Source organism: Phyllopteryx taeniolatus, chromosome 4 (genome assembly GCF_024500385.1).
Source record: "Phyllopteryx taeniolatus isolate TA_2022b chromosome 4, UOR_Ptae_1.2, whole genome shotgun sequence".
Classification (NCBI taxonomy): domain Eukaryota; kingdom Metazoa; phylum Chordata; class Actinopteri; order Syngnathiformes; family Syngnathidae; genus Phyllopteryx; species Phyllopteryx taeniolatus.
The window spans coordinates 10,342,113-10,362,384 of record NC_084505.1 but is presented as its reverse complement, the minus strand read 5'-3'; the positions used below and the strand labels follow the sequence as shown (position 1 = coordinate 10,362,384).

Below are 20,272 nucleotides of genomic sequence, written 5' to 3'. Positions count from 1 at the left end.
AAGTTGACTGGCCTGCACAATTCTTACCTCAACCCTATAAAACACTTTTGGATGAATTAGAGCAGATACTGATATCCTGGCCTTCTCGTCCAACATCAGTGTGTGACCTCACAAATGTACTTCGGGGAAAATGGTCTTAAATTCCCATAAACACACTTCTAAACCTTGTGGAAAACCTTCCCAGAAGAGTTTAATATATTGCGGATTAAGAATGGGATGTCAGAGAAATATACAGAGAAAGATACAAGTGATACGAGGTGCTTGAACCAGAACATATTACTTTACTTTACGGTAGTGATGAACCATACCAACTAATCACATGCGACTTCCGCCACACTTTCAGCCAATCAATTCTGCACTGCAGGCTGAAATCACTGACTGCGCAGAGCAGACAGAGACAAGGAGTGAGAGAGAGAGAGCACCCAAATTGAGTTAAAGACAGACAAAGATCAGTAAATGACCAACAATGGAAGAGAACATTTGGAACAAATGGCCAGAGTCATTTTTGTTGGTACTTCTCAGCTCCCACTGGGAGCTCTTATTAAAATCGCAGCTGTATTTGAAAGGCTATCATGAAACAAACATTTGTAAGATTTTAACAATCCTTTATTATGCTCTATTATCATTATATCAGTGGCATAAAAACAATGATACTATTGTTCACCATGAAAGTTTTTGGGAAAATATATAATTCTAAAAAGATTTGCTATCGCTGGCAAGCCTAAACACATAATATATTGAGCGAGCGCAAGAACAATGGATAGCAAACATATTGCACAAACAGTATAAAAGATTAATGTAATTAAAATCTGCAATACAGCAGCACCGCAAAGTAAGAACCGTGATATAGTGAAGGATTACTGTACAGTCGTGCTCAGCATTATTGGCACCCATGAAGTTTAACTACTAAATGTGGAATATCTCCTGAAGAAAATGAATCAAATGAGTACACATTTTTCTATGGAGAGGTTGTGTTTGATACAGAAGAGCAAATGATTAGCAATATTTTATGGACCGATGAAACAAAACACACAAACACACACAGACACATTCACGCACACATGTACACACATAAACATCAAATCCTGACTGTACAGAAATCCCACTGCTTTCCAGCAAATCCTAAATAAACTAATCCCGAAACATCAAATGCAATTTTCTGTTTAGCACAGAGCACATGCAAATGAGACACAACCTGGGGCACTGATCCAGTATGAGAATGTGCTACTGATAGTGGCTTGTACCCAATGCTCATAATGTAGTCAGTAAGTAGAAAAGAAGAGGTGACTACTGTTAGACATTGTAGTTTCCAACAGTCGAACACATGTAACCTACGACAAAATACAAACAGATGCTTTACATGGAGTTACACACGAGCAGAATGCCTTTTATTGTCTGATATGGACTGATGAAAAGTGGAAATGTGTGCTGTGCTCTGACGAGTCCACATTTCTAATTGTTCAAGCCACATTCTCCACGTTACAACAGCATGGCTTCGTAGCAAAAGCATGTGACTACGAGACTGGCCTGCCAGAAGTCCAGACCTCACATTGAAAATGGTTGGAGAATTATAAAGCTCAAAATACGACAGCGGTGACCCCGGACTGTTGAGCAACTGAAGTTGTACGTCAAGCATGAATGTAAAAGAATTCCAGCTCCAAAGCTTCAGCAATTAGTGTCCTCAGTTCCCAAATGCTAACTGACTGTTGTTAAAAAGAAAGGTGATGTAAAACGGTAGTAAACATGCCCCTGTCCCAGCTTTTTTGGCACATGTTGGAGGCATCAAATTCAAAATGAGTGAATATATATTTTTTTTTAAAACAACAACAAATGTTATCAGTTTGAGCATTAAACTGGAACCAAACTCATTTTTGTGTTTTGTTTCTAAATTCATTAAATATGTTTGAAGATAAGCCCTGGAAATGTGCAAAGACTGAGAACAATGTACAACGGTGTACTTAATTGTTGAGATATGGCTTAAATCTCTTTTTCACCTTCTAAATTTTTCCTGAATTTTCTATTTGTACAATATTATAGTTTTATTTTCAACACAACTACACATTAAAATATATCAGTCAATCTTGACTTGCGGTCCGCGACTCACCCAGAATGGGTCTACAAACTACAAGCTAATTTTGATCTCGAAGGTGTAGTAGGGCAGCATATTCTTTGTATATATGTATGTATGTACAGTATGTACAAGGCTCAAAGTTTACAGATTCGCGATTGTCCGGGGCAACTCAAAAACAGTCACGGGCAGCTCGCAAAACATTCACGATTCACGATCGGGCAAGCGTATGAAAAAAATATTGTCGCATGTTGGGATGTCACAATATTCACGATATTGCAAAATTAATAGTGCCTTGTCATCATTGTGGCCTTGTCTCGGCATCAAATAATGAGCCGTTTTGCTTAAAATTTAGTTTTGTGCTGTCTATACAAAGCCAAGCCGCTTAGTCTGGCTGCTATAGCACTTCACTTCCCCATTTGAGTGTTTGCGTCGCAACTTGCTACAGCGTACTACACTTGTCATAGCGTCACTTCACAATCGACTGGGCGAAACAGAGGCGCCTTGTTCTTCACACCGGCCTCTGTCCCCAGCAAACGCAGACCCACCGGTCTGCGTTTTTTTTTTTTTTTTTTAATAATTCTGAAGTCAAGCACTTCATTTGAACACGTAATACTTTTTTAAAAATGTATTGCTCTTATTTTAAAATTCAAAGCCCTACTTTATTTAGTAAATTAGAAAACACACAGTTGTGCTCATATGTTTGATTACTCTGGATTAATTCTTACTAGAATTAGTAAAATGGGTACAATTCTTTAACGAAAACATGAATGACTCGGCGAACCAGATTTAATTTTATTTTAATGAGATTCAAATTAAACGGTCAAGCATTTCAGAAAAGCATGATCATTAAACAAAACATAACCATAAAGAAATTAATGATGGTTATTGTTCAGTCATCAGTCATATTTAAACAAATATATATATTTCGCAAATTCTGCCAGGGTATGTAAACTTATGAGCACAACTGTACATATATGCAGTCATACGTACCTTTGTCATATTGGAATGAAAATGTAGGCTACACCTTTTATATAACCACTAGATGGTGGTGGCATATTAGAATAAAAGTGTACACCTTTCTCATAACCTCTAGGTGGCGATGGCATTTTGGAATGAAAGTGTCCAGCTTTTTCATAACCACGAGATGGCGGCATACATTTATAAAATGCGAAAACAAATTTCCATTTGCCTCTATACCTATGTATAATGCGCACTATTGACTTGACAATTTTGGGGGGGGGGGGGGGGGAAATTGCGCATTATACACGAGATATTACAGTATGTACGTATGTATGTATACATGTATAATTATTTTAGATATACAAGTAAAAGAGCAGCACGGTGGCCGGTGACCCGGGTTCAATCCCTGGCCCCGCCTGTGTGGAGTTTGCATGTTCTCCCCGTGCCTGCGTGGGTTTTCTCCGGGCACTCCGGTTTCCTCCCACATCCCAAAAACATGCATTAATTGAAGACTCTAAATTGCCCGTAGGTGTGACTGTGCGTGCGAATGGTTGTTAGTTTGTATGTGCCCTGCCATTGGCTGGCAACCAGTTCAGGGTGTACCCCGCCTCCTGCCCGATGATAGCTGGGATAGGCTCCAGCACGCCCGCGACCCTAGTGAGGAGAAGCGGCTCAGAAAATGGATGGATGGAAGTAAAAGAGCATATCAATCATTTCAACATTATTTAATTCTGGTTCATTTAATCACTTTATGCTTACATTTTCCAAAACATAAGGTTTCAATGTTTTTCTATTTAGGGACCCCAAATAAAACTGAGCAACTGAGAAAGTCTACTGAATCAATGCCTCCTTTCTCCATAATTAGGCTCAATTTTGGCCTGCACCATTATGAAAGCATTTTATGCAGACATGGCATATTAATTTGCTGAGCCTTTCTGATGTTAACTTTAATTGGAGTGGAGGATGCCAGTTGTCAGCTTGAGTACTAATGTGTTAATTAGTCTTCTCGTCTACCTCTTGTGTCTTGACATCAACAGTACACACTATGTGTCATATGTTCATGCTCACACAGAGCTGATTAAATACATGTTTAGAAATACACTTCACACTCAAAAGATGATCGGGAATGGTGCCACGTGTACATATTTCTAAAATAAATGGAGATTCAGATCCATCTCAAATGACTCCCAGTGTGCGTGCATGCGACGGCGTGTATTTAAGTGTGTACCTGTGCGCGCTGGCGTACACTCAACTGGATGTGTGTCTCTTTTCTTTTGAGGAAGGCACCCTACTTGTTGGGGGGGAATTTGTAGAAATGTGCACACCATACGGTATAGAACATGATCAATGCTTATCTCAAACACACACACACACAGGCACGCATGCATGCATGCACGCACGCAGGCACTAAACACACACACACCAGTGACTGCAAAAAAACAACAACAGTTTAACAGTTTGATCATTAAATACCTTGTCTTTGTAGTCCATTCAATTGAATAATGCTTGAAAAGGATTTGCAAATCACTTAATTATGTTTCTTTTCATTTTACACAGTGACCCAACTTTATTCGAATTGGGGTTTGTATTTTGGATGGGAGAGTAGAGGAAGCACAAGTATAATGGCAGACCAAATTGCATGAAAATAACAATTTGTTTTGCAAAAGACATTGTCAATCTTTCTTGTGTCTGACACATCAGAAATGATATATACTGTATAATAGCTGGATGTGAGTAAAGTACGAGTCGATGGAAAGATAAGCGTCATATTGGTTTCCTCGCCATGGATTTGACTGAACACTGTTGTCGACTCTAAAATGAAACCACGTAATGAAGAGTTCTTAAGATGAGATAACCAACTATTTCATTTCTCCGGAGTGACCCACGGCGATGACTTTCCTGAACCAAAACTCCGGTCTACGACCAGGGCAGATTTCAATTAGTCATGAATAAAATAACATTCCAAGACAAAGCTCCCGAACTGATATCACTTACATCTGTTAAACAAATATGTGTGTGTGACCTGGCCTCTACCCAGGCTGAGTCAAACACAAAAAAACTACAATAGCGCTCACTCGGAAAGCAGCAGGGGATCCAATTTTCAAGTTTTTATTTTTATTTTTAATTTTTTAAACCAAACGAGCAACATGATTGAGTGTGTCTGCCTGCTGAATTCAGTATTTAATTTCCTTGTGATCCCAAGAGCTGTGTCTCGCTTTCCAATTTGTCCTCCTCATGAGATCAGGATCAGGAACTAAATGAAGGTGTCGCGGAAATGCCACGCAAAAGATGCCACCCGGCACCCCAGCCTCGCACTACCGCCACTCTTAATTAAGTTAATATTTTAAGAACTTTACATGAACGCCACTAGTGACTGTATTGCTGCAAACTTGAATGTCTTTTTCCTTCCTACCTTCCGTCGAATTCACCTGCTCACGGTGCGGACCGGGCAAGCCGAACACTCGGCAGCCTGACTCGCCTGCCTCAAACATGTTCCAGACACGTAAATCCAACATTGCGATCTACTAAAAGTACAGATTCGTGCATGTTTGGGTTTAAATTAACGAGAACAGGAGTCCTCAGCTATATGCATTCACTACACGCCCATTCTGCTCATCTCAGGTCACAAATCCCTTCCTTTGCCAATGTTCGTCTGTACCTTGCTTGTCTGTGTTTTATCCTGTAGAAACCCTTTTTTATTATTACATTTTCTTAAATTTAAATTCATCACTTGCATCATTGTTTTGTGTGACTGGGTTCGGAACGTAACCTCTGGAAAGTCTAGAACTCAAAGTTACTAAAGTGTAGCCACCTTTCAATAAGAGACTGATTAAAAAGGTTTGTTGTCATTTCGCCTCAAGTTAAACTTGTGAAAATATGACGTAGTGCCCCTCATATATATAAAATACCTTGATTTATAAATTACGATAACCCGGAAGTCTGCGATTGGCTGGCAACCAGTTCCGGGTATACCCCGCCTCCTGCCCGATGATAGCTGGGTTCGGCTCCAGCACTCCCGCAACCCTAGTGAGGAGAACCGGCTCAGAAAATGGATGGATGGATGGATAATAATAATAATAATAGATTTTTTTTAAATAAATAAATAATAATAATAACGAATTATGCAACTTGCTTCTGGTTTTGTGGTGGTGAGTCACATATTGTATTTAGGTTAAAAGTGTGTTGAAAGGCTGCATAGTAGTTTGAATTAGTAGCAACTCTCTGTCTCTCGGGCCAAAGAGAAAAAGGATCCGGATTGGTATCAGCGTAAAGTTTAAAAGCCAGCATCTATGATGGTGTGTGTTAGTGCCAGTGGCATAGGTAACTTATACATCTGTAAAGGTACCATTAATGCTGAAAGGTACATACAGGTTTTGGAGCAACATATGCTGCCATCCAAGCACCATGTTTTTCGTGGACGTTCCTGCTTATTTCAGCAAGACAATGTCAAACCACATGATGCACCTGACAACAGCGTGGCTTCGAAGCAAAAGAGTGAGAGTACTAGACTGGCCTGCAAGCAGTCCAGACCTGTCTCTCGTTGGCGGATTATGAAGCACAAAATACGACAACGGAGACGCATAGACTTTTGAACAATTGAAGTTGTACATCAAGCAAGACTGGGAAAGAATTCCACTAACAAAGCTTCAACAATTATTGTCTTCAGTTTCCAAATTCTTATTGAGTGATGTTAAACAGAAAGGTGGTAACACAGTGGGAGTGCCCCCGTCACAGATTTTTTGGAACATTAAATTCAAAATGAGTGAATATTTGCAAACAATTTTAGTTTATGTGTGAACATTCAATACCTTGTATTTGCCGTGTATTCAACTGAATATAGGTTGAAAGGATTCGCAAATCATTGTATTCTCTTTTTATTTACATTTTACACAAGGGCCTAACTTCATTGAAATTGGCGTTTATATAAAAAGGCTTTTACAAACAAGACAAACAGATGCCTGTTATGAATATGCCCAAAATTCATGACCCATCCACCTGCACATGTATAGGTAATTGATCTAAATTTCCATAGAAGAGTTACAAGCACTGGGGCAAATTATATTTGCATGAAAAAAACAAGAACAGGGCCATAAATCCTGCAGAAAGTGAGTAATTAAATAAGAACAGACTGTTTTAGTATCCCTTTTTTTTGTCTGTGCTACTTTGATACCCCTGCCCGACCGATTAACTCCCACTATAACAGGCCTCCTGAGGGTCGCTTGCTTAAAGAAAATCCCTACTTTGTCTTTTATAACACCTCCTGTGGTGAAAAATGATAAAAGGAGAAGATCTGGGTTTTAGTATTACAATCTATTCTGCAACCCCGTCGTGAGATGTGGAGCGAACATAGTCTAGACTCTATAGTTGTTATAATGAATGGAGGACAGCGTGCGCACCAAATTAATTATTCCAACGATATTACATGGTCGACTGTTTTACTGGGATTAATTAGAATAATGTCAAAAAGAATCAGAGAGAAATAGAGGATGCATCCCATGGAAATTCTGACTTTGTCTTTGTATGAAGTAAAAATATATATTGGGATAATTTAATGACAAGTAGGCACCATGCCCAATCCCCATACATGAAGGATATTGTTTGATTTCAAAGCAACACAGTCATTACCACCATCCTGCCTGTTTATTTCTTACTGGAAGGATGTTTAAATTCTCTGAAAGTTTCCATTCAAAAGGGTGCTTTAGTCTCCTACAACAGCTTATATCATTTGTTATCTTGTTCCACTTGTCAAGTTGAACGACACTTTAGAGGGACCCATATTTGGCCTTATATTGAGAACTGATGTACACAGAATTTCAAACATATGTCACTGTGCGAGATGTCAAGTTGCATTGAGAAAAAAAAAAAAAAAATCTACCACCTGAAAGTTCAGACCCTATACCCCATGGATATAGTCTTAGTCCCAGAGAAGGTCTAACTCAGGGGTGTCAGACTCATTTTAGTTTGCGGGCCACATTCATCCCAATTAGATTTCAAGTTTGCTGGACCACAATATTTGCGGCTTAAAAAGCCATAAATAACAACTATTCAACAATTTCCCCATTGTTTTGGTGCAACATCTGCCTAACAGTTCTGAGGACCGGGGTTCAAATCCCGGCCCCACCTGTGAGGAGTTTGAATGTTCTCCCGGTGCCTGCGTGGGTTTTCTCCGGGTACTCCGGTTTCCTCCCACATCCCAAAAACATGCATGGTAGGTTAAATGAAGACTCTAAATTGCCCGTAGGTGTGAATGTGTGTGCGAATGGTTGTTTGTTTATATGTGCCCTGCGATTGGCTGGCGACCAGTTCAGGGTGTACCCCGCTTCTCGCATGAAGATAGCTGGGATCAGAATCAGAATAATCTTTATTTTGCCAAATATGTCAAAAACATACAAGGAATTTGTCTCCGATAGTTGGAGCCGCTCGAGTACGACAACAGACAGTCAATTGACAGAGAATACTTTTGAAACATAAAGACATTGAAAAAACAGTCAGTGAGGAATAAAAGGTTGCTAGTAATCTGGTAACGCCGGTACAATTTATTTATTTATTTGTTTGACAATTGCGCAAAAAGATGCAGAGTTCTCTAGCAATGAGAGCAGTTTGAATGACTAATAGAGCAATAGTGCAATGACGATTGTGCAAAGGGCGCCAAGATGTATGCAGTTTAAAGTGACTAGTAGTGTGATAATCTGGGACAATGTCGATTGTGCAAATGTTGCAGATACTATTCAGTTGATTGTGCAAATGGTGGAGATGCTACTCAGGCACATGAGTGGCCAGTATTGGTCAACAACAGATATACAAATAGTGCAGCTTGGAGAGACTACTACAGTGAGTGCACGAGTAATGTATAATTGGCCCAACATAAATGTGACAACAAACTCAAGACAAAAAAATTGGCAGCATGTTGCAATGGAATTGTAGGTTAACTGTTTCAGAAGTTAATGGAAAGAAGGAAGAAGCTGTTGGAATGTCTGCTAGTTTTAGTTTGCATTGTTTGGTAGCGCATACCTGAGGGAAGGAGTTGGAGGAGCTGGTGACCAGGATTCGGAGGGTCCAAGAAGATTTTGCATGCTCTTGTCTTAGTTCTGGCAGCGTGCAAGTCCTCAAGGCTGGGTAGGGGGTTACTGACAATCTTTCCAGCAGTTTTGATTGTCCGTTGCAGTCGGAGTTTGTCCTTTTTTTTAGCAGCACCAAACCAGACTGTGATGGAAGAACACAGGACTGATTCAACTACCGCTGTGTAGAACTGCCTCAACAGCTCCTGTGGCAGGCTGTGCTTGCTCAGAAGTCGCAGGAAGTACATCCTCTGCTGGGCCTTTTTGAGGATGGAATTGATGTTGAACTCCCACTTCAGGTCCTGAGAGACTGTAAATTCCAGGAACTTGAAGGTCTTGACGGTTGACAAGGCAGTTGGACAGCGTGAGGGGCAGCTGTGGGGAAGGATGCCTCCTGAAGTCCACGATCATTTCTACAGTCTTGAGCATGTTCAGCTCAAGGTTGTGTCGGCCGCACCACAGCTCCAGCCGCCCCACTTCCTGTCTATAGGCAGACTCGTCACCATCTTCGATAAGACCGGTGTCATCTGCAAACTTCAGGAGTTTGACAGCCGGGTGCGTTGAGGTGCAGTCGTTCATGTAGAGAAAGAAGAGCAGCGGAGAGAAGACACAACCTTGGGGCGCCCTGGTGCTGGTGGTGGATGGAGATGAGGTGGTGTCCACCAGCCTCACCGGCTGTGTCCTGCCCGTCAGGAAGCTGTAAATCTACTGTCAGATGGCAGGTGAGACGCTGAGCTGGAGAAGCTTGGAGGAGAGAAGTTCGAGTATGAAAGCAGAGTTGAAGTCCACAAACAGGATCTTCGCATAGGTCCCCGCGCAGTGCAGTCCCATGTTGACTGGATCATCCGCAGACCTGTTCGCTCGGTAGGCAAACTGCAGGGGGTCCAGCAGCAGACCTGTGACGCTCTTGAGGTGGTCCAGCACGAGACGTTCGAAGGACTTCATGACCACAGATGTCAAGGAGATAGGCCTGTAGTCATTTAGATCCGAGATTGTGGGTTTCTTGGGGACTTAGATGATGGTGGAGTGTTGATGGTATTTCGCACAGTTTCAGAGATCTATAGATCTGTGTGAAGACTCGAACGAGGTGGTCCACGCAGACTTTGAGGCAGGATGGGGACACAAGGTCTTGGCCTGCCGCTTTGTTAATATTTTGTTGTTTGAAGATGCGTCTCACATCCTGTTCGTGGATGGTCAACGCAGAAGTCAGCGGTGTGATTGTGGTCGGTGGTGCAGCTGTGTGGGTGTGGGGTGGGATCGTCGCTTGTAATTGGTTAGCATTTGTAATGCATGCCAGACTGATTTAGAGTCGTTAGTGCTAAACTGTTTTTCTAACTTTACTGGATAGTTTCTCTTTGCAATGTTAATTTCTTTAGTCAGCTCGTTTCTAGTGCGATTATACAGGACCCTGTCCCACTTCGATATGCGTCCTCTTTAGCCTGGCGAAGTTGCTTACGTTTGGCAGTGAACCACGGCTTGTTGTTATTGAATGTGTGAAATGACTTTGTTGGTACACACACCTCTTCACAGAAACTGATATAGGATGTAAAAGTGTCCGCATATTCATCCAGGCTGCCACCTGAATTTTCAAAGACACTCCAGTCTCTGCAGTCTCGACAGCTTTGAAGTTCTATCTTTGCTTCCTTGGTCCACTTTTTCACTCTTTTCACCGTAGGCTTCACGCATTTAAGTTCTTGCCTGTATGTCGGTATTAAGTGAATTAAGCAGTGATCAGACGAGCCCAGGGTTGCACGAGGTATGGCATGGTATGCGTTATTTAGCATAATATAGCAGTGGTCTAAAATGTTATTTTCCCTGGTAGGACAGTCGATGTGCTGCTCGTATTTAGGGAGTTTGTGGTTGAGTTTAGCTTTGTTAAAGTCCTCGAGAATAATGAGGGGTGAGTCTGGGTGGTTTTGATTTAGAAGTCAAGGGAAGGAGAAGAGGAAGCAGGGAGAATGTTTGCATCTACATCAAAGGTTGCACGACATACAGTTGTCATTTAATGTTGTTTTGGTGTGATTTTGGCTAACGGTAATCATTTGTTTTGAAATAAAGAATCCAAAAATAAAGTTTGATACATTAGTAGTTTCCTCGGGCAAGATCAAGGTTTAAACGCTGAATTGAAACAATGAAAAGCTCAAACAATCTATTAGCATGGCTTCAACCTGCAAAGAAAAGTGTGGCTCAAGAGAGTGATAGAAGCACAATAATTGAAGAGGACAAACGCAATCCAAGCACAGGTGCTAACAGTGGCTACTATGGCAACAAACAGCACAAGCCATTAAGAAAATATGACTCCAACTACAGTACATGTGGTTTTATTTGGAGCGGGAGACAGGAAGAGTCCAATCCACAGTGTGTGGTTTTTGGCCAAGTGCTGAGCAATACATTTATGAAACCATTGCAATCAAACGTCATCTCATGACAAAACAAGGCACTGGTGGACAAACTGGGAGATTTTCTTTGACGAAAACATGATTAACTGAAACAATCAAAGTCCTCTTTTGAGTCATTGGAAAACAAAGGAAGCGTGTTATCGTGACAGCTTCCAGATCACCAGAGCAGGTAAGTCTTACAATCGGAAAACAACTGTTTACCTTTTTCACTAAAGCTTTCTTCTTGCTTTTCCGACCACCCATCGGTCTGAGAAAGGCTTCTCTTCACTTGTATTTCTTTTGCAGAAATCATGCATTGAAGTTTCTGAGAGAGAGTGAGAATTTCTACTTGTAGCTATTCATGCAGCGTGTTTAAATGTTAGTTTTTTAAAAATCATTATGAAGTAGTTGTATTATATTCTTAGAAAAGTTTGAGAGCCACTGTTTGAGTGTAATGTTAGTTCAAACTTCATGTTAGTGTCTTGCATTTCTTACAATATTTAACACACTGTATATATTTTTTAAAATAAAACCTCTGCCTCAGTTTTCACTAACACATTGGCCTTGTCATGGTCTATGTTGTGGTTTGGTTTGGGTTGTGTTTGGTTTTGTTTCATGTTTTTCTGTGTCCCATGTTTTTCGTGTATTGTGTGTTCATTTAGTTATTGTGTCCACCTGTTCTCGTCAACCTTATACCTTGTATCGACCAATCAGCTCCCTCCAGGCGCTCGTCTTGTCCAGGTGTTCCTCGTCTCGTCAATTTGTGTATTTGGTTTCCTGGTTTCTGTCGGTTCAGTGTCACAGGTTGAAGTCAGTTACGTATATCACTAGTCATGTCTTGTTTTCTTCGTTCCCTAGTGTTTCTTTACTTTGCCCTTAGATTTTGGACTTTGTCAATTTGGTATTTAGATTTATTCCCCCTCCACCACAATCTTTGTTTTTGGAAATTAAAACATTTGAGACTCCTGCCTTGCCTCCCTGCACTTGGGTCCTCCATGTTTTGCCTCCCACACCCTCAAAAACCCTTCACCACATGACAGGCCTACTGCACTAATGTATTTTAATGTTGGTCATGATGGTGGTACTTTGAGAGCAAAGTAATTTTTTAGGTGGTACTTGTAAAAAGTTCAAGAACCACTGGTGTTGATCTGTAAATGTGGAGCATGTAACCAGTCAGCAAACATACATCGCACTGACGTTGGCCAGTCATCAAAAGTTATATCGCCCTTATGCTACAGGGAGAGCATTTCCTTATTGGCAGTATGTCGCCGGGACGTCGGCATTTAATGGAAAATTACCACCACACGACATCTAAAATAGAAGTGCCAGCCAGCGTCGTCCTGCTCCATTGACTCCACTGATTGGCTCAGTGCCGCATTCAATTCCCCAAGGTTTTGTTGGAAATTTGTTTTACCCCACAGAACAACACAGGCTGTGTTCAGTACATTTTACTATCTGTGGAAAAACAGATGACTTTTAAAATAACCTAATTTCATGTTTGTAATGAAGATACAGAATTCACATGAAACTTGATAGATTTCCAGCAAAAACAAGACCAAAATACAATAACAGTTAATGAACATCAATAAACAGCAAAATCAGCACTTGAAACATACCTATAAATACCCTCTCACCCCACACCGATAACTTAATCGAACAATTGAATGAGTACTATATCTAAAGCTCATGCTGATAACTCTGATAGCGAACACTAATTTGTGCTAAAGCTGGAGCTCTGACATAATAATGCTTCTCTGTTATCCGGTGGATGGACTTTGGCCATGGCTTAAAAATGCCAATTCTTCGCCCAGTGTAGCTGTGGAGAAATTCAGTGTTATAATTCAGAACGACATCGCTCAAGAACACATTTTCAGAAATAGGCAGTTAACAAAAGATTTACTTAGTTGTTTATTTTTACACTTGATGTGGTAGGCAATCCATAAATCCAACTATTTGTAAACAAGCAAATAAAATGTAAATCTTCCATACATCACCTTTAAAAAAGAAAATCCTGTATCTTCTAAAAATTTTCTCCTGGAATGCATTGTTCTGTAGTTTGCAGTGTCCACTACAATATAATTTGGTGATTGTTTTTTATAATTTAAATTTTTAGGGATTAATGATCTTGTTTACCTTTGGGGACACCTTTATTACGATCAACTAGCTTTAATGATTAGATTAATTTTTCTGAGAAAACTAATCCACAATAGCGTTATTTTTCGATGCTGTTGAGTTTTATGAGGGTATTAGAAAAATATAGAAAAACCCCTAATATTAAACTGATGTTAATATATACACATATGCAAATATAGTAATAGTTATTAATAGATGTAATATACTTTTATGACAACCACCAATCCATTTATGTCCATAACAAAACTCATTTATCCCTCTATGTTGTCTCTCTTTCATGCAATAATGGACAGCAGATGTTGATCTTAGGTGAACAAATGTTAGGTGAAATCTGTGTGTCAAGTCATTGGACATAGAGATGTAATTTACTGAAGTTGTAGTATAGTATGTCAGGAACGCAGCATAAGTTTAACCAAAGTCACCAAAGGTTGAGGCTAAAACCAACCGTTGTTGAAATAAATACTAAGAAATAAGGTGTGATAAATTTCAAAAGATGGCTCAAGGTTGGAAAGGGTGTAAAAGTACAGTTTTGAATTCAATTGCATGTAATGTAGAATACAAATCACAGATCCTATGGGAGCAGAGAGGAAAAACTGTTGATTCTCGAGACGCTTTAAAAAGAATATCTTCATTTATTTTCTTATTTTATTGGTCTTGTTATATACATGGCATCATTTGTGCTTTTTATTATCAAGAGTAAAATCATTAAGAGAACAAGTCAGAAAAAAACAACTTAAAACCAGGATTGTAGCTCTTTTTTAAGTTGGATATACTGAGACTACAAACCCAGGAAAGGGAGGGGGGTACAGAAAAGGAAATGGGTAGGTAGGTCGATAAATAGGGTTGACACTTGCACATGTCCACCGAGGGGAGTGTGAACGTCCAGACTGGGATGTGCTTTTACCAACAGCAGCAAAGGCACCTGTGTTTCGCTTTTGTAAAAAAACAGAGTCAGTCGATCGGTCAGCCTCAGGGCCTTAATCCTACTGAGCACATACTCATTCAGCTCATTGTCCTTTGGGGTGTGGGGGATAACACTGATTCGGATTATTCATCATACTCTCATCACGCCTTCCCCACCATAAAAAAAACAAAAAAACAACCATCACAAAATGTTTTTGTGAAATCTCTCGTTTAGTTTGCAGCGCTGTTAAAAGGTCAGCGAGAATGGATGAAACGTATTCCCTAAGTCATTATGTAGACAAAATCATTGGGACACCTGGCCGACACAGCAAAAATGTCAGAAAATATGGAGTCACAGTTAAAACAGCTTTCTTGAGGGTCTGCTCATAGTTAATCCCAAAGATGTTTGATGAGTCAGGTTCTTCCACACAAAACTCATCTGACCATGCCATGCCGGGACAGAAAAGGGTCTTCCTACAAAGTTCGAATAGAAATGTCCAAAATGTGTTGGTAAGATCAAGAATTCAGGGGGAAGGACTCTAGTCCTACCATTGAATAAATAATTTTTAGAGGTGTCACAAGACATTTTAGTGGAGTAGAATATCAGATGAGCAACAGATAAATAGGGAAATGTAAAAGGAATAGGAAGTAATGTGTGGTGAGAAAATAAATATTGATCTATGGTTCATAGTTTGTAAAACAGTGAAATTACAAAGACCAAAAAACTACCAGCAAAAATGTACAGAAATTACAGTAAACATATTTGGGGAAAAAGGGAATATAGGAAGAGACTCTTAGGCTGTGTTCATGTTGCACTTAACGTTGCCTGGTAACAAGCTATAGTTTATGATGTATTTTGTTCAGACATTTCAAAACATTGATTTGTCTATTATACTTCACAAACATGACTTAATGAATAGGCTTTATACTGGTCAATATTTGGTCTTGCCGCTGTGAATGCTAAATGAATCTATACCATGTGTTTTTATTTTCTTTTTTGGTCCTGACCAGAAAACCAAATTACAAGTGTAAACACACCCTTAAAGTCCATTATAAGATCTGGTTGGACTGTTGCCTGGGTGTGGTGGTCAAACCAACAACATGCCACTGTTCATCTGCTGGTAAGCTGAGCCTAAACCATACCAAAAAATAAAAAATAAAAAAATAAAAAAAGGGAAGAACTACACAACAATCCTACTGATGTACTCGCAGATGCTTGTATTCCTAAAGATGTTTTAAGTATAAACCTCAATAATCATAAATCGTGAATAGAAAGGGTTAATTACTGGAATAATTCAGGTGAGAAAAAAAAATCTCATAATATACAGAGTGAATGATGTGAAGGCTGAAGCACAACTGGCTATCTTTTGATTAGTAGTGACGCTATTATGTGATTGATGCGGGAAGGTCAGTCACACTTTAACATTTGGGTGAAAATACCAGTGGGGTAGGAGGGGGAAGGCCTTTCTGGTATAGCTTGGTCCAGTAGCTAGCCTCAGCTTCCCATTAGATTAAACGAAAAGAGGGAGCTGCCCACAGCTTGAGAACATGATCCTCAGCTGAGGTTAACCCACGGTCCTTTTCCGTGTTCCTGCTGGTGAGGTTGCGGTCTTTACCATTTTTTGTTAGCTTTTTGGTCATTCCATGAACACTACACTTGCTTTCAAGATTTGCTTTTGTCTGATGACCACTTATGTCGCACTAATAAAACCATAACAACCACAAGGACATAGATATTCGATAGTTCGACCTAGTACGGTTGTCCATCCATGTCCTTAGCGTGACACCTTTAACTTACTGTGTCAATTTCACCAAATTCACCCATTCTGTTCACTATCATGTCGTATTGGCCCAATCCATTTTACCAGGTGACTTGAGCTGGTGGTCCATTCACTCTGAGCTCTTATCCTTGTGGATTCAGTTCTTTAGCTGGAAATGTCTTGACACAAATCCAAAGCCCATGATAGTGCTGCCAAGATCGTATCCATTTTACTGTATATGACTTGCCATACCACAATCCATCACAACTGGTCTCTTGGCTTACAATATAGCTTTACTGCCAATTATGATCCATATTGATTCAGCGTGTGGGCTAGCTTTAGCTTCTCTCCAATGGTCCATTGTTGTTTTTTGCTCTCTGTCGACCTACTTTCAGCTCCAGAGGCAAAAGTTACTAGTTGTTTGGCAGGTGGAGCCTTTCTCAGCAGCGGATAGGTAGAGCTTGCCATTAGCGCAGGCACACAGTTCGTAGACACCCGTCTGTTTGGTGTAGGTGGTACCTGCTGCTGCACCTTCCAGCGGGTCCACTGCACTGCCAAGGGGAATGTTGCCCAGGCGGATGGTGTTTGCGTCTAGAAAGATCTGTGAACATAAGGAATTGAAGTTTTAGGCTTTTCAAACTTTGACTGTTGAGAGGGACGAACGAGAAAAAATGCTTTGTAATATCCAGAAAGGAGGACAGTTTGATGTCAATATATTGTCTGGGGGAGTCAACAACAACAACAAAAACAGATGACTAAAATCTTGTAATGAAGATACAGACTTTAAGTGATTGACAACAAGAATGATGAGGAGAAGACCAAAAGTGATAACTTTGAGCAGTGAATTAAAACGACACAAAAACAAAAAACTGCTGGAATGCAAAATGTTGAAATGCTGAAAACAATAAAAAAAAAAAATTCTAAATAATTCCAAAATGGTGAAAACTTTTGAAAAGAAGAAAATACACCTTAAATTAGGTTAAGTAAGAGGATTTACATTGTAATCAATGTGGCCAAATTGAGCGTACAGCATTACTGAGTATTTCGCCAAAGTCGATGCAACATTGAGCAAGTCGTTGACTTTTTTTTAGCCACAGGGATGACTAAGCACATATGAGTCAGTGAAGTCCATGAACTCCATGAAGTGGTGTAAATTAGATTAGCACCAGCTGCTAGATAGCAACATGAGTTATCAAAAGTGTTGTGGAATGTTTTACACTTGCATGACCATTATTGTGAAAAGCGAGGTGACTTTTATTGCCCCCTGCTCATTTGTCATTAAGTGTTTTTTTTTTTTTTTTTGGCTGTATAAATAATGGAACTTATTTTCCACTTGGATGACAGTTAAGTAACTTAAAATGTTACTTAGACATTTCCTGAACTGTTATTGGGGTTTCAGAGGGAACAGTTTGACCCTTCAACACATTTTTTTCCCCATTTCCATTACAAGTAAAAACAATAAATCTAAAACAAGACATCTGAGGACGACCAGCGTCCCAGAATAGATTGAGTTCAACCTTTGAGGTTGCACTGAAATCAGTTTTCCTGTAAAGAAGCAACTCAAACACTTGGAAGGCTGTCATAAGGAAAAACATTCAGACATTTGGGTATGACGGCAGTTCAAGGGGTTAGATGGCTTTGACTGATGATTAGATTGACGTAAGTATTATCAGGAGTCTCTGAAAATGTTGTGGAAAGTCTTGACAATGTACACACTCGAAAACCATGCAGCAGCTGAGGAAGATGGAATGATAAAAGTAATATTTTACTTTGCCATTTTCAAAGGATGGTAAAATAAATAATAGGGGGACAAATAACACATTGACAGCATGATGCAATAAGTGATTTTGGGGGTTTCCAAACAAAAAGGGTTGCACTTCAGGAATGTTGAGTGCAGTGACTGGATTGAAGAGATGACAATTCAAGAGGGTGTGCATAGGAGGTGAGGAACATAAAGAGAGGCCGACAACTTGATGGCGAGCGAAAGGACAAGTGAGGAATCAATTAGTTTAACTAATGATTTCACTCTGGTTGATGGGACACATCTTGATCTGTTTAAAAAAAGCCCACGCACATGCACATACACATTATCTCTCTGCAAGATGAAGCGAAGCAAAGTTGCAGCTCCGATTACCTTTTCAATATCAGTCTTGCTAAAAGCAGAACATCCAACAGCCATTAACCAGGATCAAGATATGCGGGTAACATTTCAAATGGTCTCAATGGCTTTCAATTATTAACATCCTTTTCTCACAACATTCCCTGTATAATTACATGAGATTTCCCAACCTACATGCTCTTAAGCTCTAACAGAGATACAGTAATGAACGTGTAAAGGCTTGGCTCATAATTAAATATTTTTTTTGTTTTAGCAATGTTACAGTGATAATTATTCCTCACTTTCCTCTTTAAAAAAATCTAAGGAAATACCGAAAAAAAAGAAGAAAATTTGTTCTATTAAAGTGGCAAGTATTCAGGGTGACCACACTCTTGTCATATGAAATACTGTATACTGCACAGGTGTTTGTATATACAGTACATCTACTTGTATTATATACTGTAATGATTATACCCCCCCGCCCCAATATATAGTCTCTCACTGTTTTATTACAGGTACAGCAGTGCCCTGATATACATACGAGTGACTCGAATTACAAGTTTTTCAACATACGAGTCGTCATTCAACCAATTTTTGCTTTGACTTGAGTTACGAGTGCTGTATGGAGGCAGTCAACTCAACTCAACGCACCTTTCAACAAGGAGCAGTTTGGCAAACAGTGAACAATTCATCAAAAATGAGGCTTCAAGCTGCTTAATGCCACTCCCGGGTGAAGTTCACTGTCAAACTTAACATAAAACAAAGATAATTACACGAGGGTATTTGAAACATCCACATTGCTTACACAGCCTTTCAGTCAGCTAGCTTAATGCTAAGAGTAGTTAGCATATATGTTGCAGTGCTTTAACTCTTTAAGCAATGGACTGAACACAAACAGTGCAGCAACATGTAGACAGACAATTTAACAGTACTCACTGTCATATATTCTTTTTCCTCTCTGTAGAACTACAAATATTAGTGATGTGCTGAGGAGATGAGACGTCTCATTAAAGCATTCCTTTGACTCCCACTTGAATACTAGATAGGACACGCCCCACTGCATTCTGACTGGCTGCTGCATCCAGACAGGACTGCCCAGAACTCTCGTGGGATTCATAATAATGGCTCAATGAACAGTTATATTGTCTGTCTTATACTGCCCCCAGGTGGCCAAGGCCGGCACACCGGAAGGAGCAGCATTCAATTGATGCGGTGAGACAAAAACTCAACTTTATAGACATTGTTCAATTGATTTTAACTTTTAACGTTTAATTATGTCATTACTGTATGTTTTTTTCAAGTAAGTATTATGGAGTGCTGTTTTTCCTGATTAAAATACACAGTAGAATTATTGTTGTCCTTTTTTTGGGGGGGGGGGGGGGGGGGGGGGGGTGCTGGAATGTATCAATTACATTTCCATTCATTTCAATGGGAAAAGATGATTTGAGATAACAGTGTTTTGAGTTACAAGCAGGGTCACGGAACAAATTAAACTTGTATGTCCAGGCACCACTGCATATAAAAGCAACAGCTATGAAAATCTGATTAAAACAACAAAGAACGTAGGGGCTGCAAGACATTTTATCCACCAAAATAGATTCGGTTGTATTGTTGAAGAAAATACGTCATCCATCTGGTGGTGGTATATTTGACAAACACTCAAATAAGCAATGTGGTTCTTCCCCAGCCTCAAAACCTAGAAATAAACAAAAATAAACATACAAAAAACACACCATGTATTGCCATAGCGTATCAACTGATGATAGAGACCACAATAATTGCAAATCAAAAAGCCTTTGGCTCCCAACCACAACTTTGGAAAAGATTAACAAAAAAGAAGCTTCAATTGCCACCACAATTAGCCCCTTACAGCTCTGTTACTCTGTTATTTTTGACACAATTAGGCAAAT

At 39.8% G+C, this 20,272-nt stretch overlaps 1 protein-coding gene across 2 annotated transcripts in view; it reads right to left on the bottom strand.

Annotated features, from left to right (window-relative positions):
- Nucleotides 1-13,038: 13,038 nt before the first annotated feature.
- Nucleotides 13,039-20,272, bottom strand: part of LOC133476232 (zeta-sarcoglycan) — a 305,172-nt gene continuing 297,938 nt past the window's right edge. For both annotated transcript variants that reach the window (XM_061769346.1, XM_061769347.1), the window contains exon 8: nt 13,039-16,865. In XM_061769346.1, the coding sequence (XP_061625330.1) occupies nt 16,656-16,865 (210 nt within the window). In that variant the 3' untranslated portion in view covers nt 13,039-16,655. The remainder of the gene's footprint in view (nt 16,866-20,272) is intronic.